This window comes from Papaver somniferum, chromosome 10 (assembly GCF_003573695.1).
Source record: "Papaver somniferum cultivar HN1 chromosome 10, ASM357369v1, whole genome shotgun sequence".
NCBI classification, from domain to species: Eukaryota; Viridiplantae; Streptophyta; class Magnoliopsida; order Ranunculales; family Papaveraceae; genus Papaver; species Papaver somniferum.
The window spans coordinates 104,187,412-104,214,459 of record NC_039367.1 but is presented as its reverse complement, the minus strand read 5'-3'; the positions used below and the strand labels follow the sequence as shown (position 1 = coordinate 104,214,459).

Genomic DNA, 27,048 nt, shown 5'->3' with positions numbered 1-27,048 from the left:
GACTCCGGCCTAAACCAAGAAAATGGCCGTTCCAGAGTCAATTCGGTTACAAAGAGGGAAGAGGGTTGATCTGTAGGAGGGAAGATGAGAAGTGTGTGAGATCAATGATGATCAAGGATTGTGAATGTGTTTAAGGTTTCTCCAAGTTTCTGTGAATTGTTGAGTTCGAATAAGTTCTGGTCGATTGATGAAATTCTTGAGAGTGATTGCCCGAAAATAGTCTTGTTTCAATAGTGGATTCAGAAACTTATTTATATTGCTAGAATAGTAGACACATTGATCTCCAGTAAGTGTGACAGTTGCTCGAGTGAAAGAGTGAAAAAGTGTGAAATCATGGTTTAACCAGTTCCAGGTCGTGCGGAGACTTGGTTGATCGTCCACCCACTACTTTGATAACTCCCTCAACTGCTTGCACGACTTACTCACATTTCTCATCATGGATGAACACACGTGATGTAGGACGCTATACCAAAACCCTAATTGATATCCCCCATATGACGTGATTGATGTCTCACGAACGTGGAGTCTTCAAAGCAGACGTTATTTGATTAGTCAGTCGTTGACTTGATTAGACGATGGGTCTAAGTATTGTTCAGTCGAGCATGATTGATGAATGCTCTATGATTCATGAATTGAACGTGTCTGCTGGGACGTATAGTTCTCGAATGAATGAAATGAATAATGCTGATATTGCTCGACTGAGCAAATATTGTCCGATGAATTGTTGAATATTGATAGATGAATTAGCACTACACCAAATTTTGGGATTAGAAACAGAGTTAAGCCGTTACTAAAAGGGGTTGTAACGGCTCTCGTCTGTTGCAAAAGGGGGTGTTACATTTTTTATAACGGCAGTGCGGCCGGTACGAATTTGGGATTGTAACGGCCTTTGTAACAAGGAACAGCCGTTACTACGTGGCGAGTCGTAATATGCGAGAGCCGTTACGAAAGTTTTTGTAACTTGTCAGTCGTAACACGTATGAGCCGTTACGAATTTTTTTGTAACAGCCAAATAATTACTGCTAGTCAACATTGACCTGGTCAAAATCAGTCAATACGACCAATTTTGACCTGGTCAATATTAACCGGCAGTTCATTTTCAGCCGGATATACACCGGGATTCCAATAACTTGCCTGCCCTTTTCATTCCATCACAGTCACATCACATTCATATAATCAGACTCGGTTAATTACTTAATTCATATAACTTTCAATCAAAGAACATAAATTCTTCCAAGTACCAAAATTCTTGGAAGTATCAACTATTAAGTTAAAAAACTTGCTGAGTTCATAGAAACTTCCTACATTGTAACTTATAAAACTTACAGCATTGAAAAGCAACAATCAGATGCCAATCAGTTCATATATAGTTCATAAGCCAAGGCGACTTCCATGCCAAAGGAGATTCAAACCCTTTCGTGATAGAAGGTATCCCACCAAACCTACAATCAAGATATGTGAATTAGAGGCAAAGCAAAGGATATCGGTACTATAAACAAGATGTTATCAAGAACCACATAGTTAAGTATGATGTAAATATGTCAGTAGTGTCAATCCACGCCCACAAGAGTATATAGTTAAGTATGATGTAATCATAAAGGACTTACAAGCTGATATTCTCAGTGTCACCATCGATCCCAGCTTTATCCCACATGTCAGATTAGTGTTATGCTTCACTCCATTGATGTTGTAATTCCATGACCCATTATAGGGAACCTGAAAATACAAAGCACCAGTTAGCCTCTAGGTCATATACAAAACACCACAAGGAAAACAACTACCATATAAATCAGTTCAAGACACTTCGCAACCCACCTATCATACGAAAAATCCAATCTCAATAACGGGCATCAGAAGTTCTATAAAAATCTAATGAGCATGTGAAAAATATTATTACCATGTTGAAGATAAATGACATTCGACCAGGAATAAACATCTTATTCAACTTGACAGTAGTCTGTGGCTTGACAATCCATTGATACACTGACTGCACAACCAGGAAATCAATGTCAGAAACCAAATAAATACAACTCCTTCCCATCCTAAGTTACCGTAACTATAAAACCAATACAAACAAAAAGTTCATCACATCCTATGCAGGACAAACACACTTTTGCAGTCGCGGTACGAATAGTCACAGCATGCTCTTCCTTCGCAAATTTGCTGGACACCACCAACAACAAACTCAGTAAAACACCCCACCCGATAAAAGCAAGCACAACATCAGCCTACACACACAAACAGAATAATTACAGAAGAGTATCAAAGTTTTCTATCTGTAACGTTCATGTACCTTTCTGAAACGTTCATCTTCACACTTCCTAGATACCCTAAATAATTGTACTATATCGACAGTGTAATATGAATGTTTTTTTGCATGAGTAGTCAAGAAAGACCATGTCCAGTAAAAAAGTGTAGCCACATTATGAAATGATGATAGAAATTTTGGAATACAAAAGCGTCAAATTTTGGAACATAAAACCATATATTGCAGTATGTAACTTGTAAAATTATCTGGTTTAAGAGATAGGAAAAAAAGGTTACATGTAAAAGAAAATGTAATTCTGGCCAAAACGAAACTTACGCATCTTTTTGAAACCAAAGTCATGAGGGATAACAGAGTAGAAAGCTCTGCAATGAAACAACAGAGAATAATGAAAAGTAAAAGATTAAAAATAAGTCAATACTGAATATTTTAAAAGTTATTCAGCAAATGCACATTCAGAACCTTACCCAGTCAATTGCTCTAGTGTTTTCCTATCACGCTTGGCACTGATGCATTATATCCCTGCAAGATTTCAAATCGAGATGGTTAAACGAGTTCAAATCGAGATGGTTAAACAAAAGAAGGAAAAAAAACAGGCAAACATGTGAGATCATAATTTGATTTAGGCAACTTTTTTTGTATATTGTTCAGTGATTAATCAGACGGCACACCTTAAAAATGGTTGATTTGCTTAGCTTACCAAGAGGCAACTTTTCAGCGTCGTATTCTGAAAAGTTACGAAAGTTGGTACAAATACGCACAGGAAAACAATGACTATAAGCACTAACAAGGTGAACAAGCAGAACATAAAGCGTATATCATGATATGATAGTATAATTGGGTTATGAGTCGGTCATTTAGAGGTAAACACTACTAACCTATTTCAATCATCCGTTGCTGCATCATACTTAGATAAACTTACAACTGATTCACTTTCGGTTTCTTCGTAATCCATTTTCAACCAAGTGTAAAGTTTCGGGTGACAAACAAAATTCTTGCACTCAGACCACAGATTTTGTCTTGGCGTAAAATATTTCTTCAAATTCCTGAATACATCTCTGGAGGTGAAAGGTCCCTGTAACTTGTTTTGTCCTTTAACTCCAACTCGACCCCATCTAGTGAAAACCATGAAATCTCCACCACCATATGATTCTGCATTAGTTTTTAATAGCACAAATAAAGTTAGGGAAAAGATTTATACCACATTCACGAGACTTGATTCTGCCCAGTACACAAGAACCATACATTTAAAAGACGGGAACTAGAACAACAGAAATAAACGAGGATGGAGCAGAAGAAGAAACTATGCCAAGAGCTTGAATTACATAGAACTTACTATTATTGTCTGAGAGATTTGTTTGGTTCAGCATTGCATCATAGATTTCACCTCCCTGTATAAATATGAAACAAAATAATTTGAAGCCATAAGTAAATAAGAACCTAGTCTTTCCATCAGTTTCCTCTCACGCTTCTGGTTTCTTAATCTCACTACGCACCTTGTTAAGTAACACATAATCCAATCCCTTCACCAAATGTGTATGTTACACATCACTTACAAACCATAAACAACCACCATTCAATACAAACTGGGCATACAATTAACCATCTCTCCAACACCTATAGCTACGAATTTCACACAATCTCGCCACTCATTGCACAGGATTAGAATCTAACTGACAATAATCAAAAACACGAATTACCTCCAAGATACTTCGAATTCTCGATCGATATCTTCATAGCATCTTCAGGTCTAAGATCAACAGCATCAGGAGGATCAACAGCATGAAAGGAACCCAATTCAGACGCTTCATAATCAGGATTCTGATCTTCTCTTCCTTCTTTAGCTCTGTCTTGGTATTTCGGAAATTCAGGCTCTTCTGGTTTCTCTTCACCTCCTCTATCTTTCTCCCTATCAAATTTCAAACAAATTCAATCATTAAAAAAAAAAACCTAATTCTCAATTTCATCAATAAAACCCAGAACAGAAAAAGATGGGAAAAAAAGGGATTTCTTACTTTTTGCGATTCATCATCTTCTCTTTGTAATGGTTCTTCTTTGATGAAGACATCTTTGATTGGAATTTTTCTTCCTTCTCGGCTACGAAATTGCAGGTAATTTTTGGTTTTCTAGGGTTTATGGCGGAGAGGGAGCTCTGTGTGTGTGTTTGTGGAAGGTGAAGGTGATTTTAGCCGACGCAAATTAGTAGATGTCTTCAATGAACGGAGTACTAGACAGTAATCAGAACCCTCGATTAAACATTCAAAACACTTTTATCGCTAACAGAAACCCTAGATCCAAGTTTTTCTGCTGATTTTAAAATATTTCTAGAACAATCTCTCCATCACTTACATACTTCGACGCCAATACTCGATTTGCTGGAGAAAAATCAGATTTGGTAAAGAAAACTTGCTGTCGCTCTAGGGTTTGGGAGGGAGGAGAGGAGAAACGAATTTGGAAGGAGGACAAGAGAAATGAAGAAGAAGAAAAGGAATGGTCGAGATGGAAGACCAAATAATACCCAAGTAGGAGGAGGAAATATCCTCTACTTCAACCAATATTGGGCGGAAAAGTAAGCCACACATGTGAATAACACACGCGCAAATACACATGTTACGACCTAGGTGTGACGAAGCGTGTGGCTGGCACGCCTATAAAAAACATTCGTAACGGCTGGCCTCTGTTACTATTGTTTTTTAAACTTCGTAGCGGCCAGAGCCTGTTACAACTTTTCCGTAGTGGCCATTTGTAACGGGAATTTCGAACGGTCAATGGTCCGTTACGAATTTATGTTACTAATCCTGGAATTTGGTGTAATGTAGTGTTTGAGCATCGGTAAATTACTGAATATTGATAGATGGATCAATATTCGAGCAATTGAGCATGTATTTCACATTCGATAAATTACTGAATATTGATAGTTGGATCACTATTCGAACAATTGAGTAAGTATTGCTCAGTCGATAAATTACTGAATATTGGTAGCTGGATCAGTATTCGAGCAATTGAGAAAGTATTGCTCATTCGATGAATTATTGGTAGCGTGACCAAATAATATATTAATTAAAATATTGGTAGCTGGACCAAATATTATGTAATTAATTCAGACGTTGATTGTTGGATCAACATAAAACTATTAGTGTTTGAATTTGCTCAGAATTATGATTTACAAAGCAATTGTTCGAAACCCTAATTTTTGATCAATTGTTGGCCAATTAATGATTTACTCAAAAATGGGTCATTGAGTGAAGGAGGGCCGACCACATGGGATGATGGTCGACCATGTAGCGCCCAAGTGCTCGAGTGAGCGTGCAATAAAGTCCTTTGTCGACCAGTTGGTGAAAGAACGATCGAACGCTAGTTTAATCATTTATTAAAATAGTTCTTGTGTGAGCGTTAAGTAATAAAACCTAGTTATAGAGAGATGAGGGACCAACCAAGAGGGCATGAAACCGTCCCTTGGTGGTCGTGGGACCAGCTGACGGTCGTTTGAGCGAACTCCAAGTTGGTTGGAAAGAGTTTGGACCCAATATGAGCAATTGATAGCAAATTAGGTCAAAATTATGAAAATGTGGCTTATTGTAAGCCTCGGTGCCGGCCTTGGTCGGTCAAGGCAGCATGCCCGTGTTACCATATTGTCTGCATCTCAGTCGTGAGAGTTTTGGTATTTTCTGGTGTGCGTTTAAGCAATATTTTGGATTTTCAGAAGAGTTTGATCTTTGACTGAAATTCTTGATTTTGCTCGAATGAGCAAGTAGAACTTTGCTCGTTTGATCAATATTTTGAGAATATTAAAATAACAATATTTTAAATTTTTTTCGTGAGTAGCCTAGTCGGTCATGTGACCATTTGACTTTTGCATGGTTTGAGCAATATTTGAGAAAATATGGAAAAAACCAAGGTTTTTTGCTCAAACGGAGGAGTTTATAAGATGAGGGAAATAATAATTATGAAAACAAGGGATTGCAAAGTGTGGGACCGGCCACAACTAGGGCATGGCTGGACGGCTAGGTAGCCCGGTCCCGTGACACCTTCCCCTATTTCTTATTATTTTTCATCATTTGAGGGAAAATATGGTGAAACCGTGAGTTTTGCTCAAACAAGGAAATTTGCCCGAATGAAGGAGTCTTCATGGGATCAAGAAAATAACAAAATAAGGAAAAAGAAAGAAAGAGGCGTGGGGCATCGACCATGGCAGCATGACCGGCCGGTCGGTGAGCCCGGTCCCTAGGCGCCTCTTTTTATTTTTTTATTATTATTTTCTCTCTCCTATTTTGCGCAGGTTTCCTTGTTTGTCCATATTTTGAATGCTCGTTCGTGCATTTGGGTGCTCGTTCATGCATCATAGTTGAGTATACTTGCACCATTTTCTTGGGGCTTACTCGGTGATAGTCCAGACGCCTGATTGTTGAGTTTATTAATAATTCACGAAATTCGATTGGGAATGACTCATGAAACGGAGTAATAAAATGAATTGAGTATCTATTACAAATCCATGGAATTCAGCCGGGGAATTCAAGGAACGGAGTAATGAGATATAATAGATTATTTTCTAGAAATTCAGTGGATGAATGTCGCGATAGAATTTAATCTATTTGCATAATCGAGATATAAGATAATTGAAGCACCATATTAGTTCCGAGGGGTGTATAGTCAGGGAACAACGAACAGCGTGAGTTCCTGAAGGCGTTAAGCTCTCTAACAAACAATTATGTCTAGAGAACCGCCCAATCACCAAGATTCTATACATGGTCACTCTACATAGTCAGGGGACAACGTGCAGGGTGACGTCCTGAAGGAGTTAAGCTCTCTAACAAACAATTATGTTTAGAGAACCGCCCAATCATTTGATTCTTAGTAGAGGTGGGTCTCTCTACGTAGTCAGAGAACAACGTGCAGCGTGACGTCCTGAAGGTGTTAAGCTCTCTAACAGAAAATTATGTCTAGGAAACCGCCCAATCATTAAGATTCTACGTAGAGGTGATGATGAAATGTATGAAGTATCGGACGCTCATCCGGGGAGGCCTTTCGAGAAACATATTCATCATATCTCTGAGAGGAATGTTCGCTCAGTCAGAGATCGTGAAACGGTTCACGAATCATAAAATATGAATTATCACATACATTCCTGATTTAGGAACATGCGGTGTCATGATTTTACGATTTTATCCCTTATCGAAAATCCACCATCCACAGCGTGACCTTTTTTGTCCTGTAGTGTGAGGCCCCTAATTGTTTTCTGGGGCCCCCAATTAAGCGGTGCTACAAAAATGGCCGCATAACTTGTATGCAATCATGAAAATGGATGCATTATGCAGTCATTTTTTTTTTTCGTTAGCATTGAAATCAATCAAAAAATGGTTGCATAATATGTTGTGCAGCATATTATGCAGCTATAAAAGTGTATGCATAACCTGTTATGCAGTAAAAAAAAATGGTTGCATGATGCATTGCAGCTATTTTTTTGTTAGCGCTAAAATAATAAAATGGTTGCATAATCTGTTATAGAGCTACAAATATGGCTGCATAAACTGTCATGCATCCGAGAAAATAGATGCATAACTTGTTATGCATTCGAGAAAATGACAGGATAACCTATTTATGAAACAACATTTTTGTTAGCATTAAAATTGACAAGAAAATGGCTACATAAGTTGTCATGCATCCGAGAAAATAGATGCATAACTTGTTATGCGTTCGAAAATGGAAACATAACCCATTTAAGACTAGCAAGCCCTCTTGAATGAGTTCTGCAACAACATTTTTGTTCGCATTAAAATTGACCAGACAATGGCTATGCGGCTTCAAACTTTGTTGCATAACTTGTAATACAGTCCATAAAACGACCGCATAATTTATTATTCAATCTTTTTCTTTTTTTTTGTGAAAATGTTACTTTTTATGTTTATACCGTGTTTTAGCGGGTGCATAATTAAATAATTAAATAAGTGGATGCGTGCACCAAAATATGGATGTACAATTTGTTATGCATCCTTTGTGGTGGTTGCATAATGTGTCATGCATTTTCTTTTCTTTTTTGTTAGAATGTTATCTTTAGGCATATCGATCGTTTTGGTGGTTACATAACTTAACTAGTGGATGCATAAACTAAAATATGGTTGCATAATTTGTTATGCATCCTTTGTGGTGTTTGCATAACGTGTTATGCATCCTTTATGGTGGCTGCATAACGGTAATGTATCCAGTTTTCAAAATTTCCCCCTAAAACTACAATCACCTCCGATTTTTTCGTAAAAAATTCAAATTTGATATTGTTGTTTGTACTCGTTTTGTAGAGCTCTCTGAAAGATTTCCAACGAAATAAAATTTGTAAAATTCCAAGACGCAGTTTTTTAGATATGTTATATTCAAGTTTGCATACCAATTATACCCCTGAAAAATAGGATGCATAACTTATTATGCAAACAGTTTAATGAGAAGATAGAAAATCCGAGATTCCTTTGTTATACAAGTAGAAATATAAGGGTACTTGTTTCTTATTACTCTCTTTTTATAAATTCAAACAATCACGCGTGTCACGGTAGCTGAAAAACATGTAGGGCCTCTCACTAAGAAAAATAATTTTTTTTGGGCCTTAGCCTAATTTCCCCTCGGTACAAACCCATCAGTCCCATGGATAGTAGTTGTAAACCCATCTTTCTTCCCTGTTTCTCGGTATTGAACTGCATATTTCTTGCACTCGAAACCAAATCAAACCCTCTCACAGATTCTATAGTAGTTCCGTGTTATTATCAACCGTAAAATCTCTCTTGGACCCTCGACAAAACTCACCAGAATCATGGCTGGCCGAGTGAATAACTTGGCTCAAGAATTAGTCGCTGCTGAACTTTGAGTTGTAAGAACTAGTAAGTCAGGCATTTACTCAAACAGTTGTATGTGTCTTGCAGACTGATGATGGCTGTGCACTGACTGCACATATAGAAAGCCGCAAATCATTTCCCTGCATAAGACGATCCTAACACAAACCCATAATTCCAATTCATTCAAAACACTATATGACACAGTAATTTCATCCATTCAACACCCAAAACAATGGAAGTAAACTTGTTCTTTCCGGTTGCTATGGAGCTGTGGACTTTTTTCATAAAGGAGCTGAAGTGGCATCGCTTTGATGGTTCCAATAGGGACAAAAATCTTTGGAATCTAATTCCTCCTACGATTCTGTGGTGCATTTGGAAAGAAAGAAGTACTAGAATTTTTGACGATAAAAGGCGGACTGTTCCCCAAATGATTGATGCTATCAAGTACACTGTATACTCCTGGGCCTTAGCTTTTGAAGATTTTGCCGACGTTTCTTACCAGCAGGTGATGGAGAATTGGAAAGAGATGTATTTTAAGCCACCTTAGTGTAGTTTTGTAGCTTTCATTTCTTTTTCTTTTTTCTTTTTGTACAGTTCTTTTTTCTCCTTTTCTGCACATTCCATCTTGGGTGCTGCATTTTTGTATCCCTATTTTTTGATCAATGCATTCTTTTTTATCGATCAAAAAAAAAAAACTTGTTCTTTCCATGTTTATCCCGGTGAGTAAACTCTGTCAAAATTGGCTTTAGTGTTGAAATGGTTCCTGACCCAAGTATCATGTTGTTCTTGTCTTCGAAAACCTGCCTTAACCTTTATCAATCTTCTCCATTTATCAATCTAATCAATGGCAGAACTTGTATCTTCCCTGGTTTCTTGACATCAAGTACAGCACAAACCCAATGTCCGTGTCTTTCCTTGTCTTGCTGTCACGATACTTTCCTCGAGCCAACTCCCTGTCTGTCTCTATTGCCGTACACTCTTTTGTTTACAGTGACTGAGACCTATAGGTTAGCCGGCAGTGATAATGATGCAGTCATCTCGACCTTGACCTGAACTTGTAAACTGTGCAGAAAATGGAAGTCTCGTTCTAGCCTTTACTCTAAAAGTGAGGATGAAGGTGCCCAGTAAGTGGCAGCCCAATTTAGTAAATCCATTAGGTTCAATTGCTAGCCCTAAACAGTTTAGCTTGGTGCTTCAGCTTCAGTAATCCCTCTTTAGAACACAATTTGCTGGCCAAGTTGTTGTGCGTAGTTGCTTCAAGGCCTCGGTTCCTTGCTGCCCTTCAAGTCCGTCAATTCCAAGGTCTCCAACCAACAAATTAATTTGCATGATTCCAAAGTATCTATAAAACGTAAACAAAGTGTAATGTACAATTCTTTATACAAAAATAGAGTTTTTTCGAGCGTCGTGGTTAACCGGAGCTTCTGGTTGATTCTGGCCCCACCACTTATTTATTTTTTGTTAATTCTATATGAATTTTGGAAACAAAAAATCTAAAAAAGTATTTTTTTTTCACCCCAATATATAATATATATTTTGGACAAACATATTTAAAAAAAATATTCTCCAAAACTACTGAAGCATACAAAATCTTATAAATTACCAAATAAACAAATAAAAAATCTTAATTAAATCCTAATATTAAAACATCCAAATAAATATAGCAAAATCTTATACCATTCATCACGATTGAACTACTAAAAATAAATTATGAATCATGATTTTTCATCATGGAATTAAATCATAAAAAAATTTAAAAAAATGTCCAATGTCCATTTACACGTCTTATGATTAAATTAAACTAATCCTAATTATAACTCTAAGCGGATCATAACTAAAGTAATCGTAATTACAATTTACAGATCCAATTACAATTTCAATGGGATCTACAAAAGCTTAATCGAAAATAAATTCGAAAATAAATCTGTGATTAAAATTCAAAATCAAAATCCATTTAGTTATACTTACCCGTGGAACCAAACGTGCTTTCTCTTCCCAATAAAAATAATCCTGTCAAATAGTCGATATACAAAATTGTTACTAGAAAATCGGGGTGGAGGTATCAAAGCATGATATTAGCAAAACTTTTCAGAACGGAGAAAAAAAAATCATTAGCAGAAAGTGAAATAGGCATGAGTCTCGGTATTATTTTCCTTAATATCATGATTTTGGTATTCTTGGTATTTTTTGTTGATTTTGTTTTGCAGTTGTTGGTCATATATCCTCTCCGTGAAGAAAATGATGAAATATAATCTTTTGGTTCACTTTTGCCGTACATGGATTAGGTAATGAACTTATTTTTCTTTTTTTTATGTATGGTTATCTTTATTTTTCATGATTTAAAACTTCCTATTTTACTTTTGTTGTTGTGTGATTTATAAGATTGGAACATAGCAAGCTCAACACATGGATCGGATAATGAATATTGTTTTCTTTCACTGGGCGGTTTTTTTTTTTCATTTTTTTAGGGTTTTGTTGTGAGTTTTAAAATATAGAAAGTTTTTTTAGTCTGCTTTTTACTTCTAGGGTTTTGTTAGACTAATCTACTTTTGTGTTTGCCTTTCATATCATGCATATGACATTGAAATTAATATAAATTAATCTTGATGTTTTTGTTTTCTGTTGTTTAGGATTTTCTTTGATTTCATTCAAAAAATCATAACACTTGCTTTTGATGAATCCAAGGTGGTGATTTTGTCCTCTCATTCCAATAATGACCTGGGTAAATATTAAAACTCAAGAGTTTTGTTAAAGCTCAAGGAGGTAATAGTAAAACTCAGTAGACTTATTTTCTCATTGGAATTGCACGCATAATCAAATGAGTTGGAGAGACTATGATGGGCTTTCTTCTCACGCATGAACTATTCTCCATTTGTCAGTTTTTTCCCCATGTTAAAAGTGATCTTAATTAATCCGAAGGAATTGGAAAAGAACATGGGTAAGTTTTCTATGGGGGCTCAAGCTAAATGGTTCACAGAAAAGTTACACAAATTCTATCCCAAATCTCTTTGACTATTCAAGACGAGAAATTTTTTATAACCTGATGTTGGTCTCTTTTTTTTTTTGTTGTTGGACATGATACTGGTATTGATAAGTCGAATGTTGTGTTGTTTGTCGTCCATGAATTAGTTAATTTCATTATATTTCAAATATAATAATTTTCGACGTTTTCTTTCATTAATCCTATTTGTCTAGAGACCCTTTGTACCTGTTGCAAATCTGGTTTCAGGTTTCAGATTCGTGATCAACATTATAAAATCCAAGGCTGCCAAAAGAAACAAAGGCAACCAAGCTAATATCCCTGCTTAATCTTATATATATATATATATATTAGGTTTTGGGTTTTGATAGATTAATGTTAAATGCTCTTGCTGTGATCATAAAACAATACTCTGCTGTGAAAAATGCACCAACTTGACTTGTGATTTTCAGAAGGATTTAAAATTTTCTTGCATCGGTGCATATAAATATACATGCGCAAACATGAATTGGAGAACAATGAATTACCAAGGCTTCATATGATTTATCATTTGAAGTCTCAGGTCTGAATTCTTGACAATTAATTACACTTAGCCAGGTTATCTTGCATACGAATGTCTATATACACGAAAAACTGATTATGGTTGGCTTTCAGTTTCGTATATCTAAGTTGTCGTACCATTGAATTCACCAAATACAAAACCGGGTTATAACGTACTCCTTGAAAGGAAACATAGACTTGACTTGGGGGGCAAGCAGGCAAGGAGTTCGGTACAACTCAAAAGCTGGTATCCACCTTATCCATTAATCATGAACATAATTTTTTACATTGTGTGCTTTGGAACCGATGTAGTTCCTTTAACCAGTTACGTATACTCCATCATCTGGTGATACCGTGTATGAGGAGGTACAAATTTTTCATGCCGATGATCTAAGCAAGTTTTATTTATTTATTTTCTTTGAAGGGGTAGACCACATTTCAGGTATGTAAAATCTTTGCAGGGATAGACCACATTTCAGGTATGTAAAATATGTGTTTATCAAGACTTAAGGTTTTTAGTTATTTCTGCGGTCATGGTGGTCGAGGTTGTTATGGTAGTGGACTGGTAGTAGGGACAGGCGTACAATACAAAGATATCTAGGCTATAAAGACATCAGTAACAAGGAGCGTATATTGATAGATGTAGATAATTCGTATAATTCACATGATAAAAGTATAACTCACGAAGATCCACTGGTAGGCATATACTCAAATATAAGTGTGCATGGTTTAAATACACATGATAGATGGGTTAAATAGACATGAAAGTTCACGAGTACGCATGCACTCAAATCTCGGTGTATAATTTACAGGTATTCAAATTCAAGTGCCTCTATATCATTTAGAGGTTTAAATAAGCAAGATAGATGTAAATTCACAGGTAGGTACAAAATGCGATTCCAACAATCGACAACCTTACCAAAAGATTACGGAAAGAGATTGTATATGTAAATTTACAGGTAGATACAAAATTCGATTCTAACAATCGACAACCTTATCAAAAGATTACGAAAAGCAGTTGCAACATTACAGAGACTATATGCAGTCTGTGTTCCAATGAGCAAGAAGGAGTGGATCACTTATTGTTGCACTGAGATTTTGAAAAGACAATCTGGAACTATGTTATGCTTCAAGAGAACGGACAAAACACTGGTCATGTTTCTCAGGGGTCACATGTCTCAGGAGCATATACTCCCCTTTGCTATAATTTGGGATAATTTGGGCTATTTGGCTGGAGCGAAATCGTCGTGATGGCTAAGAAGAGACGTAGGAACGTAGACACATTAGTGAATCAAGTCAAAAAACTAATTTTCCAATGGGGAACTCTGAAAAATAGTTCAGAGGGTACTCATTTAGAGATCTAATCATCAACTGGGAGGCTGTAACGGGATGTAACTAACTTATAGGCGACATTTGTAATTGGCTTGAGATCTGGATTTATTCACGGGTAGGCATACAACAGATGCCATTCTACTTGCTGGTAGAATAAAGGCATTATTGCAAAGGCAATTAAAAGAGCTTGATGAGAATAAATGTCCCTTATGTCTATGTGTCAAAGAAAATGATAGCATACTTGAATATTTACTGCGATTATTGGTGTAAAGTTTTACATTTAGACAATACGATTTAGTTCCCAAAGAAGAACACCTTAAGACAAATTCTGATATCACAAACACAAATGAAATACGTCAAAGTTGAATACTTCCGAAGTCTAAATTCTTGATACAAATTTTTTGTATTTACACTATCTAAAAAAATTAGATTGGGATATACGTTCTAAAAAAAATAAGATTGGGATATAGGTCTGTTGTCTTTTTTACAAACTTTCCACGGCAGTTGAAACGTGACTGACAGAAATGATATACATATATGTGAAGAAATTAACACAAAAATCAATAATTTACCCAATAATTCAAGGGAATTTATATTTATTCTAAAATTTACCGACATATTTACACTCACAGTGCACTCAACATATATATAATTTACAATTCACGGGAATTTATCCTAAAATTTACCGACATATTTACGCTCACATAGTGCATATGTGATCCGTGAGTTCTTCCTATCAGTCGGCCGTTCATTCAATAGTTTTCAAATGGGCATACCTTCTTATTCAATAGCTCTACAAATAATTATCGAATTTGGATATTTTTTTTCTCACCGGAATGAAACTCAAAATCCTCAAGTACAGTAGTAGAGTTCACGGAATTAGAATACACATGATATTATAAATCATGAGAATTCATGGGTTTAAATTAGGGCTGTCAATGGGTACCCATTACCCGGCTCCGGAACCGGACCCGGTATATTAGGGTCCGGTTCTGGATCCTAAAATTGGACTCATTAGCTACTTAGGACCCGGCGGGTAATTACCCGATTGGACCCGAATTTAAACGGGTCCAAACGGGTAATATCCATTGGGTACCCGCGGGTATCGGGTACCCGTTTATTCATTCTTTTATTCATGTTTTTAGCAAAATTATAGGTATTTTTTCTAGTTTTAGCTTTGATATTTTACTTATTTAAATTTTTTTTCTTACATTTAATCTTTATTTAGTACAATTATAAGAAATAATAATATTTTTTTATAAAAATTACTTAAATCCAAGCTAAAAAGAGAAATATATTAAGTTTTTGAGATTTTTTAAATAGTTTTCTTTAGACCCAATGGGTACCCGGAACCGACGGGTACCCGGATATTTAAACGGGTCCGGTTCTGGATCCACAAATTTAAGACCCGGAACCGGAACCGTTAGAAACCGGACCCGACCTTTATAAGTATTGTCCGGGTCCGGATCAAGTGATACCCGGGAGGACCCTGACCCGTTAACACCCCTAGTTTAAATAGACCATGTATGTATGGGGTTTCTGTACATATAAACTGGTTTTTAAAAACACACGGGATTTGAAGATGCTGCATCATAATCATAAGCCTGCGATTTTTTCTTTCTTTTCGATTAATTTTTAAATAATATTATTTATCTTTTATGATTTTTGATTAATTTTTAAATAGTATTATTTATTTTTAATGAAATTGATTTATAACATGGATCCAATATTTCATAAGAGAAGCAAAAACCCGTGCATAGCACGGGTGAGAAACTAGTAATAATAATAACAGAGTTTTTTAACGCGTTCTCATTCACCGGAGCTCCACATTCACCAGAACTCCACATTAATTCTCGCTTCTGGTCTATTCTGGCCCGACCAATTTATTTTTTTGTTCGTAAAGTTATTAAATTTAAGCCAATAAAATTCAAGAATAATATTTTTTATTCCAATAATAAAATAGCTAAATCTAAAATATTCTTCTAACCTAAAATAGTTAGATTTTGAAAATCTCATAACATGCTAAATATATATTAATGGAAAAATTAAAATATCTTAAATATATTTTTAAATCATGATAATCACAAAATCCACTTTTTCATCATGATAATCAACAGATTAAATAACAAAATTCACGATTACATCATGATAATCAATGAATTGTGCATCGATCGCACAATAAATCAGATGGTTATCACATAATAAATAAATAAAGTCAAATGAACAATGTCCGTTTATAATCTTAATAAAAAGAATTTTCCTAATTACAACCTCAAACTATCAATTAAACTCCAAAATAGATAAATCGAAAAAGGAAAAAAAAAACTGATTAACCCAGTCATGGCTACTAACCTTTTGATCTGACGATGAATCTCTTTTGCGTGTATCTTTGTTAGTAGTCCTGCACATCAGTTGGAATTTTTGTCAGTATTTTGGATAAATAATTGATAGCAAAGATTGTAATCAAAAAGAAACTAATACAAAACAAACGAGCATAAAAAAAAAAACAATCAATAATCGTCCTAATTTTACTGTTAGTTTTCTTAACTTTTTTTTTCCATGATTAAAAATAAATATCTACACACATCGATACGGGGATATCTAACTTTCATCAATATTGTTTTATTATTTCCTTAGTCGAAGATTTTTTTACTATTTCCAGATTCTATCGAATTGGGAAATGTGAAATCCATATTATAAGGAAGAAGGGTGTCTGTTTTTGGACAGATCTGGCCATTAAAAATAGGCCTTGAACGGTAGGGATCGATTGATATGTGAGTCTGTCTTTGGGACAAATCCTAACGTCCATTTTATCTCTCAAAACACAAGAACGGCGGAGATTATGTCCTGGCCCACTTAAATAAAACTAAACGGATTACCGAGTTCTGATAACTATAACCTATTTCCAAGTTCAAATAGATTTCATATTCCTAAAATAGCCTTTATTACCGGCTTCCATTTCCATAATAAATCACAATAGAATAGATTGTATCGTCCAACACCTCCGGTCGTGCTTAAACTTATTTTACCCTTGCACATCGCCGCCGCTAAATTTTTCTTCTTCCTACACGTGTTATAGTTTAGGCCCATTAAACAAAATTAGTATATTTATACCCACTAAACGATATTGGTGTTAGTTGAATGAGCCCACTTAACTTAATACTGTACTTGCAGTAAACGTTGTCATAACCTTGCAATTCCTTCTTTTGCGCCGCTTACCATCAACACAATACTTATCTACGCATCGATCTTATCTATGCAACGATAACATGTGCTTCTCCCATGAATATTGATTGACCATGAAGAAAATATTAGAGAGACACATCTATTCACTATACTTAATACAATGACGGTTTTTATAATGAGAACACAAATACTAATAAATTAATATTAATATCCAAAGCATAAAAAACTTCAAAAATCGTATCATTGTCCGGTCAGAACTAATCTTAGCCAACCCGCCTAACCTTGAAAGTCGAAGAGACTAAATTTCTCAGCTTAAAATAGTCTCCCGGGTCCGGTTATTCCTGAGTAGGGCTGTACAACGGGTAGGATGGGTAGGATATGGCCTATACCCGCAACCCTATCCGTTTACTGGCGGTTAAGAAAAATTTTACCCGCCATTAAACGGATAAGATCCTACCCAACCCATTCTCTGGTGGATCGGGTAGGGTGGCGGTATAACCGTTTCTGAAGTGAAGATAATCATTTTCTCACTGTCAGTAGTTACATCATCAGAGTTCAGACCATAAAAAGACCCAACCATCACTTCAATTATTGCCGCGGAAAAAAAACCACTTCTGCCGTTCCTTGTTTTCAATTTTCTCTTTTTAAATTGTTTAATTATGAGCAGGTGTACAATTTAGATGTTTTTCTCGCCTGGTCTTGCTAACATGCGCTTCAGCTCCTTCTGTTTTCTTTTTCCTGCTTGCAAACTGCAGTTTACAAGAGACTCAGGGAAACGTCCTATGGTCGTGGGGTGGAGCGAATTTGTGGAGCCGTTTGCTGCTATGCATATGGATGGAGAAAATCACATCGGCCATGCTATCAATGTAAATTTTCATAGATGCAGACCCAAAGTTTATTGCAAAATTTTACAGATAAATTTCTACTGCATAGCCCGTAAAGGTTTTTCAACAAGACATACTTTACCTGGCACATTTTGATTTCTGCTATTACAACATTTATGCATGTCAACTCACACTTGTTTTATTAAACATGCATCTGAGATTCTTCCGTATATCACTGTCTCTATGTTTATTTGTTGTTTTGAGAGGTTAAACAAGCTAGAAATGGAGTTACCTTTCACTTTTAATGCAGCAACTTAATGCAGCAACTTCAACATTTCTTTGACTAGCTTAACCCGTTTGTGGGTTCAAATGGCTTATAAGTTTCTAAAGGTGAGATCAGATATACAAGATGATAATGCTTCTTTTACTTGACGATTATCAGAGTCCATTGAGAGAGCATCTTCAAAGAGTCTTCTTGCCTGGTGCAACAACTTTAGCTAGGGCTGCACAACGGGTAGGGTGGATAGGATATGGCCTATACCCGCCACCTTACCCTTTTACTGGCGGTTAAGAAAATCTTTACCCGTCATCCTATCCGCCAAATAGTGAATAGGGTAGGATACGGTTAAAAAACTGGCGGATAGGATAGGGTTGGCGGGTATGGGTAGGACATGTGCATCCCTATTCTTGAGTGTGAAAATAAAAAAGTCCACGCCCGCCGATAACCAAAAAAAAATTGATCTCTGACACTAACGTTAATCCCAATCACAACTAATCTTTACCATGACCCTTGACCACACCATTTCTGGGCCTACAATTCCCACTGATTTAATGTGGCATGACCGAATCATATCTAACCTTAACCATGATATACTCCTTTCATCCTCAATTAATTAATTGAGCTATTTTTAGTTTGCACAATTCTTAAGATAAAGAGAAAAGGGAAATATGCTTAAGTATTTTTTTATAATTATGCTTTTTTTCCCGTTGGCAACAAGATTTGTCTATACACATCTTATTATTATAATTATTATAATTATTGTCATTGTATAATAATAGTAGCAGTTAGTAAAAATAAATCACACAGAGCTATTGGTTGGCAACCTAGCAACAAGCTGGGCACCAAACCCCCTCTGAATAGCAATGCCTACTCTATGAAAAACAAAACTATCATAACCACTACTAGCGTCATTAATTATGCTTATATATAATAATTAATAAAACTTAATCGAAATGACTATCGAACACCTATGTAACGAATATAAACATGACTATCAAATTATGCATATTTCTTATAATAATAATAATAAATTAAAAGGATAGTTCTAGAAATATCCTCTTGATTACTGAGATAGTTCAATTATTTATAAAACAAAATTCAAAACCAAATAACTCAATTAATTTGGGATAAAGGGAGTATATGCCATGATCCAACTATATCTTTCGACCCCGAACCTAACTACTTAATATAATAACGCGAGAGCCATTGGACTGGCTAACCAAGAAAAGGTACGGCGGGGGTGATACATATATTATAAAAACAGGTTTCAATATTATTTTTGTTAATAGTGTTATTTCCTTAAAAAAAATAATTTCTGCTTCTAGAACATTTAGAAAATATTCAGTATTTTTGTTTTGCAACCAGTAAACATGGCTATCCAAACCTCACGCTGTTTTTCTTTCCCAGGTTTATCATTTTCCTCCAGTTTCTTGCGATTTAGGGTTTTTTCTTTCGTATGTTTATTATTTTCCTCCAGTTTCTTGCGATTTATGGTTTTCATGTCTATTCTGTTTTTTTGTTTTGCAGGCTGTTATCAGTTGGCAGTTCTTTCAACGAAATATTTGTTGGCAGTTCTTTCAGTGGCTAAGAATTTGGGCATGGATTTTTTTTAGATGGCACGATGAATGCGCATGGTTTTTTAGATGACACGATCAATTTGGTAAGTCTCTCTCAAATCATGGGATATGCATTTTAGAACAACCATCGAAAAACAAAAGTATACCCATAAGTGCATTTTTGATGTATTCTGTCTGTTTGTTAAAAGTCCTAAACCGGTGTTTTTGTTTGATGAGCTTATTTTTGTAAATTTATTAAATTTCTTCCATTGATGATTTAGATGAAACTTAATTTAGTATAGCTGCTTGCTTTGCTTTAGGACGTGCGATGAAATTTCTAATAGCCATTATAAATATAATATTGCGGATTGAATGCTTAATGAAATGCATTGATTTTCTTGTTATGCTTAAAGGAACAGATGGACGACTTATGGAAAAGCATGTGCTGCCGGAAGACAATAGGTTGTATTATGCAAACAATAGGTATATACTAATATCCATTTATTTACTGTCCTTTTGTTCAGTTTATCAAGTTCTGCATTCATGTATCATATATTGGTTTTTGTAAACTTTAGCTTATGTTTAGCTCAATTTGTGTGATCTTGCAGTCCGGTATAGGTTAAGGAAGAGGCATTGCATTTCATGGTTATACATGAGTTGCCGAAAAAGATTGTATTGCATGGCCAGTATACCGTATATATGCATTAAATGTTCATGCCATATCGGCATATCCAACTAGTGTCCGTTAATTTTCAAAACGATAGGGTTGGTACAGTCGCTTGGAAATTTCATTATCAATTTGTTTATTCGTTCTGTTAATTATAGAAGAAGAGTGCATTGCATGGTCAGTATACCATTCGTATCTACCCACTAAACGTTCGTGCCTTCTCCAATTGGTTTCGGTTAGTTGTCAAAATAATAGCGCTGGTGCACTCAATTTGCAACAAAACCATAGTGAAAATTGGTAGTCCGTCGTTCGTGAATAGCACTTAACAGTAGCAAAGGTGATGCTGATGATGACAAAAAACATGTTTAAGTATTTGATTTGATTTATTTATTTATTGTGATTTTGCAGCTGTCAAACCTGTTTTGTCAACATTATTGCTTTACTGTTTATTATTTTTCCATAAGAATTGTTTTTCCGTGTGTCCATTTAATTTGGAAAAGGCCCATGAAAATTGGGACTGCTTTTCAGTGGCATGTTAAGACAGACCAGTTGTATGTTTATACGTATTTTAGGGTAAATTCTTTACTATTTTGTGGATGTATGTAAGCAATCAGATTTCTTAGCTAATGAGAGTTCTTAGCGACCATTTTCTATTATTCTGTGTTGTTCAAAATGGTTGTTCAGTTGCCTTTTCTTAAGGTCGATCGTCGACGCACTGAATCCCTTGAAACGGAATCTGGAATGAGATTCAAAACTTAGAGAATTAATTATGGGATACAACTCGATGTTTGCATTGACGTCGACCGGTGGCGAAATGGATAAGTACAGTTAACTATGGAAATGGTCCTTGGGTGTATATTATAGTCCTTGGAATGTTACTGATATTTAGTTTTATATGCAATTTCAAGTAATTTTAGTGACGACCTGTTGGGACTTATGATCTGTGAGTGTGTTTACCTAAATGTTTGTTTTTATTCATTTTTCAGATTTAAGATTTGATACCACTTCATCTATTAATAATATGGAGCTGTGGCAGTGCTGGACTAGGCAGTCAAGTGAACGTAAAATGTAAGGTATTCGTGGGAAATGGGCTACGAACGTGCTTTAAAAAGTGACCTTTAAAAAACCATGAGACTTGCCATCATGAGTGAAATGTTTGGATCTAACTTTTTGGTATTCAAAGTTTTTTGGTATTTCTAATTTGTAGGACTATCTTTATATTACGTAATAAGTTACGAAGGATCAACGTTATAACCTACCAATGCCTAGCAACTTCATTGCAGTTAATTCTCAGACTACATGACAGGTCAGTAGTACATGCATTTGGCACATTTAAGTTACTTACGTTTACTCTATTTCTTTCATTGCGGAGCTTATGGGATCTAAACATACTTTACATTCAGTGGTAAATTCTGGGATGGATTTGTATTCCAAGGCAACAGCTACAATGTCTTCTCCTGTGGAAAGGGAACTCGTATTGTTGCTAAAGTTATGTTCGAGCATTTCACATTTGAAAGCTATTAAAATTAACTTAAATGTGAAGGCTAATTGGCAAGAGAAGCGAGATACCTTAGGCACAAGACATTTATTATCGGGTCTAATTGGTGAAGGTGCTAGAATTGCTGGAAACTAATCTGAAGGCTGCTCGCAATGTATAGTGGAGAGGATAATTGGCAAAGGAAGTGGATTTGTTGCCGTGGAGATATGATTCATGTCTCATGCAAAGTGTGTTTTCAAGTTGTGACCAGAGGAGACATGCCAACTCCCTTATTTTTCGAGTTGTCCATTAATTTTAATTTTACAATTGATCCGATGCCAAATGCTATCTAAGCTCATACTCCTTTTTTCTTTTTTTAATCCAACGTAATCCAAGTATCTCACTGCTGCATTTGGTACTAATATTACGATACGTTCTTACAGGATAATTTTCTAAATTATCTATATATTGCTCAAATTAAGTCACCATTTTGAGGAATTCTTAGAATTTTCAAAAATGGTCCGCCACACCAAATCAAAAACACGGTTACAAGGAAGTTGCTTTATACATGTATCTTTCCTTATATAAAGTACCTTGAAAAAGAGCAAAACCTCATTGTTCATACCTCTTTTTTTTTTTTTTTTTTAAATACATGCATCTTGAAAGATCTAATTCTAGCAACGTTATAACCTACCGAGGATCTTGGCAGCTTTCAACATGTTGGTTAGGGCTAACATGACGTCATTGACCTCAGCATACTTACGGGTTTGAGCCCACAATTCGGATTATTCTAAAGAAATGTTGCTCTCCAAAATTGCAAGTATGTTTTTTAGCATGCTCAACAATCTCCTCTGTCGATGGATTTTAGGAGAGTGGATGTCGTACACACCTCGGCCAATATATACCAGCTCCATATACTACTCCCTTATGGAAAACGGACACATAACCAACATTAGCAAATCTCATTTCATGTTTTATTTATTGAAGTACTGTAAAGTATTTATGCTCGGTTGTTTTGTTTTTCCACCGTGAGCATGGTTCCTCCATGGGAAACTACAATTAAATGTCCATTTCGTTATTTACAAAAAGGAACTAAAAATGCATCCATCAACTGTGAAATACCACGCGAATTACATACTTACCTGGGAAAGGATATTGCGGAAATCAATAGGAAGCCAATGAAAAGCATAGCTATATTCTAGAAATTAGGAAGACTGGACAATAATAATAGTTATATGCCTATATTACAGAATAAATGCCTATATTCCATAAATATGACAAAATGTACCTTGATAAACTCATTGGCTACTAAATGTTCAACCAAAGTTAGAAGCCACAGAAAAGCATCAGTGCAACATGCATGTTAAATATATGTCATCCATCTTGGATGCAATTGTTTTCATGTCGTAGATATTTTAGGATCATTATAGGTTTAACTTTATTTACAAGCCTCATTTTGCTTTTTGACACCTCATAAAAGAAATTTGTGCCCGAACCTAGAAATCGTGGCCACACATCCGCTCTTCTGCAAAGAAAACACGCTTGATTTGGTTGAAGGCAAGGATTAGTTACATTGGTATTATATTAACCAGATCCTTTTTTTTCCTTACTAATTTTTTTGCGGACCAACTCCAATATTATCTTATTGATTTTTGGCTAACTTTTGATTAAGTGTAATGTAGTTAGTTATAAGACATGGGACCAGTATTCCATAACCATACCCCGTGCGTAGCACGGGTGACAAACTAGTGTACAATAATACAAGAAAAATAACAAAGAATAGCATAAGAAATTGATGTTCAAATGATATATTTTAGGCACCTATCACAATCAGTCTCTAGTTGATTTACTGATTGTATTGAGAAAGAGATAAAGCTCTTTGATATATTTCTTGATTGAGTCTCATTTTTAAGTTGGTGCTCTCGGAATTATATTGGAGTTTATTCCATACAGATTGCAGAACGAAATATTGGGTGTGGTTGTTATACCCCCGCGTTTTCACATATCACTGTCATATTGCTTAAAAGTTGTGGTGCAATTTAACTTTGAGGATTGTAACAATACTATGTTTCTGTATAACAACCATTGAGTAGAGTGATTTTTCATTCTAATAAAGATCTTTGGAGTCTTCTCATAAGTTGTTATCGTTAAGTATCTTCAACAACAAACGTGTTGAACGAACACATGCGGAATCATAGAAGAACCTGAAGTACGAAGAACTCAAGATGATGTTGAAGAACCAAGCAAATCAAGCATAACGGATTTTGAGTGAAAAGTTTTTTTTTTTATATCCATATGCTTAAATCGTTTTTAACACCAAAATAGACAAAGGGGGAGATTGTTAGAGCACTGCTTGGTCGAACTCACAAGTTTTTCTATCTCAAACTTGTTGTCAGTGTTATATAAACAAAACTACATCTTGATTCCAGTCTACTAAGTCAAGTCTCGTACTATGTATTGAAGTTGGTAGTTGAATATCAGACATCACTAAATAATCTTCGACGACTAAATATCGACAAAGACATTTGGAGAACTTCGTCAAAAAGGTATGTGAATATTGAACCATTCTTACTCACAAGCTTTACCATTCTATCTTTATGAGACTAGTTGTATGACTTCTAGTGCATTCATTCCAAAGAAGAAATTTCGAGTCAAGCCTTGTCTTGTTAAACATCTTGAAATATGATTCAAGCAATGGATGTTCATTGGTCCTTAACAATAATAGTTTTAAACAATTTATTGTTCAAGAATTAATGTTGTGGATTATTTGAAAATTGCACAAGCAATGATATTTATATGTATGGCAAATGGGAAGGTTTCAAACATCAAAAGAGAGTTCTCATAACTACTAAATTTGGACTAAGGGTAGGTTGGTGAACCACTTCGAAAACCATAGATATCTGATGTTCGAAATATATGTAGGTTAGCGAACTCAGTTCGCATCTATTAAGTTCATAATGGGATAGTTGACCAACCCAGTTCACGAACTATGGGGATCTGAAATTGGTGAAAGGACAAGGGTTGGCGAACCCATATCACGAATCGTTGACATATGAGTTCACAAGTCGCTGAACAGTTCATGGACCCGGTTCACGAACCGTATCGCCTTGAATTCGATCCAAGTGAATATTAACAGATGCTCAAAGACTTATTTTTCAAATATGTTTAGCATTGTTATTACTCTCATAAACACCTCTAAGACACCATTGATCACTAAAACACCTTGTATATGTGGATCATGATTAAAGTCTTAAGTGTTTTAAAGAAACACGATATTGCTTATTAGTTCCAAAGCCATATTTGCCAAGAACGGTTATTATACACGGTTCAATAACATGACCACGGTGTATATTCTTCTATGGGATTTTAAGACAAACTTGTCACATGCTTACCCGAAACCGTAGTTTGAGTTTCATCTAAACAGAGAAAGTGGTTTTGTGGATACACCTCTGATAAACCCTCCGGAGACAACACTCCGCCGCTAGGGCCACCTAGTGGTTTAACGGCTTGTTGCACGTGCTAAGTGTAGTCATTTTTATTTTTCTAGATTAGATTTTCTCGAGGACTAGCAAATAATAAGTTTGGGGGTATTTGATAGACACATTTTTGTGACCGAATTGTCCTCAATTTTCAGTATTGTTGGTACTCGATTTTCTACTTATTATGGTGTTTTATATGTTTGTAGGTATTTTTGGAAAATTCGGCTCGAAAAGTTGGTATAGGCACCCGGAGGACACATGTTATTCGGACTCTCAGTTTTGGATAAGGGGCGCCTAACTGATAAGGGGCACCCCAGGGAGCCAACTGCTAATCGCACCCCATTACTGGTTAAGGGGGCTCCATCTTCTTCCTTGATTTGAAAAGAAAAATTGGCGGGAAATTTGGTTTCAACGGTAAAGGATTTATTATCTTTAAGATAACAATATCTTCTTGCCTTACAAACATGAAGTTTTGAAGAAAAAGGAAGTTATCTTGTATTAAACAAGAAAGATATCCTTAGAAGATTTTATTTTGCGAACTAAAGAAGATATGGGTTAGTAAAGACATATATAGAATAAAGAGAAGGAAAAATTCTTGAAGATATTTTTAATTAAAAAGAAGAAGATTTTGGAGTTATGGAAGAATATATTTGAGTGATGTATATTTGTGTGTATAAATAGAGAGATAGAGAGCACATTTGGCGGTAGTTTTGGAGAGAAAAGAAAAACCCGGTTTTAATTATTTCTCACCTTTTCCATCATTTGTAAACACCTTTTTGAGCAATGAAAAATTCCTTTGAGTGTGTTTTCACCATGCGGAGCTAGACCCATCACTAGGACGACGGAGGAGGCTGTGTTTCGTTCATGTGGTAATTAAAATAATTCTTTTATAACTATTTGCATAGAATTTAATTGTTTTATGATTTCTATTAATTATTTGTTATTTTGTTTGATGTTGCATGCTTGGTTTTAATTACTTTTGATGCGTCATGCTCACAACTTACAACTAATGTTTTATGAAATCTACTTTGGCAAAGAATAGAGTTATTGTTTCTTTTTTTTTGAGTTATAAATTCTAGGATTAATTAATGAACCCCATGAACATGAAAAGCAGTGGAATCCCGAGTCCCAGTAAATTCTTCATCCAGTGACATATTTTGTATATAATTTCTTATTTTTAGTATTTTTATATTTAAGCCTAGAATCAATTCAACAAAGTCCGAGTGAACGACAACCTTATTTACCACTATCTAAAATTCGATCATCGATGACTGAAACACAGAACAATTCTTGTCAACAGGACAACGTTCATACAGATAATCTTTCGTCTACACGAACTCATCGTCTTTGCAATTACTCTCAATTGAGTAAACTCAATCATTCAGAATCTATTTTCACGCAAAAATACACAACACATCAACAATCCTTGATCATTATTGATCTCACACATTTCTAGCTTCCCTTTTGCAGATCGACCCATCCTCTCTTGTGACCGAATTGACTCTGGAACGACCATTGTCTTGGTTTAGGTCGGAGTCTTACAGATTAATCTCTCAAACTTAAAGCACTTCCTTCTTGCAGTGCATCTGTATGAAGTTAAATTTCGCTCGGTTCAAGGAGTCTCCTCCACACGGTCGTCTCCT

At 35.5% G+C, this 27,048-nt stretch overlaps 2 protein-coding genes across 5 annotated transcripts; one reads left to right on the top strand and one right to left on the bottom strand.

Moving 5' to 3' along the window:
* Positions 1–1,287: 1,287 nt before the first annotated feature.
* LOC113317057 lies at positions 1,288–4,708 on the bottom strand. Its single transcript, XM_026565202.1, has 10 exons — positions 4,282–4,708; positions 3,967–4,175; positions 3,603–3,657; positions 3,145–3,418; positions 2,734–2,788; positions 2,585–2,631; positions 2,112–2,228; positions 1,898–1,987; positions 1,608–1,716; positions 1,288–1,442 (listed from the first exon to the last, which is right to left on the bottom strand). The coding sequence occupies exons 6-10, from the start codon at positions 2,606–2,608 to the stop codon at positions 1,372–1,374; spliced, it is 411 nt and encodes a 136-aa protein (XP_026420987.1). The 5' UTR covers positions 2,609–2,631; positions 2,734–2,788; positions 3,145–3,418; positions 3,603–3,657; positions 3,967–4,175; positions 4,282–4,708; the 3' UTR covers positions 1,288–1,371.
* A 14,689-nt stretch (positions 4,709–19,397) lies between these two features.
* LOC113316951 lies at positions 19,398–22,300 on the top strand. Of its 4 annotated transcripts, none has more exons than XM_026565111.1 (6): positions 19,398–19,455; positions 19,754–19,886; positions 20,196–20,265; positions 21,436–21,517; positions 21,657–21,755; positions 21,853–22,300. In XM_026565111.1, the coding sequence occupies exons 2-6, from the start codon at positions 19,848–19,850 to the stop codon at positions 21,971–21,973; spliced, it is 411 nt and encodes a 136-aa protein (XP_026420896.1). In that variant the 5' UTR covers positions 19,398–19,455; positions 19,754–19,847; the 3' UTR covers positions 21,974–22,300. The 4 variants fall into 4 exon arrangements, 3 of the variants coding, with proteins under 3 accessions (XP_026420896.1, XP_026420897.1, XP_026420895.1); XR_003343120.1 differs by lacking the exon at positions 19,398–19,455 and adding an exon at positions 19,532–19,633 and having other exon boundaries at positions 21,436–21,522; XM_026565112.1 differs by lacking the exon at positions 19,398–19,455 and adding an exon at positions 19,532–19,633 and having other exon boundaries at positions 20,202–20,265.
* Positions 22,301–27,048: the final 4,748 nt, after the last annotated feature.

Bases quoted from the DNA above. Each gene is read 5' to 3' on its own strand.
- LOC113316951 (XM_026565111.1), top strand. From the start codon at position 19,848: ATGAATGCGCATGGTTTTTTAGATGACACGATCAATTTG. The intron at 20,266-21,435 runs GTATATACTAAT...TTCATTTTTCAG, and splicing joins TTGTATTATGCAAACAATAG to ATTTAAGATTTGATACCACT. The intron at 21,518-21,656 runs GTAAGGTATTCG...TCTAATTTGTAG, and splicing joins CAGTCAAGTGAACGTAAAAT to GACTATCTTTATATTACGTA.
- LOC113317057 (XM_026565202.1), bottom strand. From the start codon at position 2,608: ATGACTTTGGTTTCAAAAAGATGC. The intron at 2,229-2,584 runs GTAAGTTTCGTT...TTGTGTGTGTAG, and splicing joins CTTTGGTTTCAAAAAGATGC to GCTGATGTTGTGCTTGCTTT. The intron at 1,717-1,897 runs GTAATAATATTT...TTGTATTTTCAG, and splicing joins TGTCATTTATCTTCAACATG to GTTCCCTATAATGGGTCATG.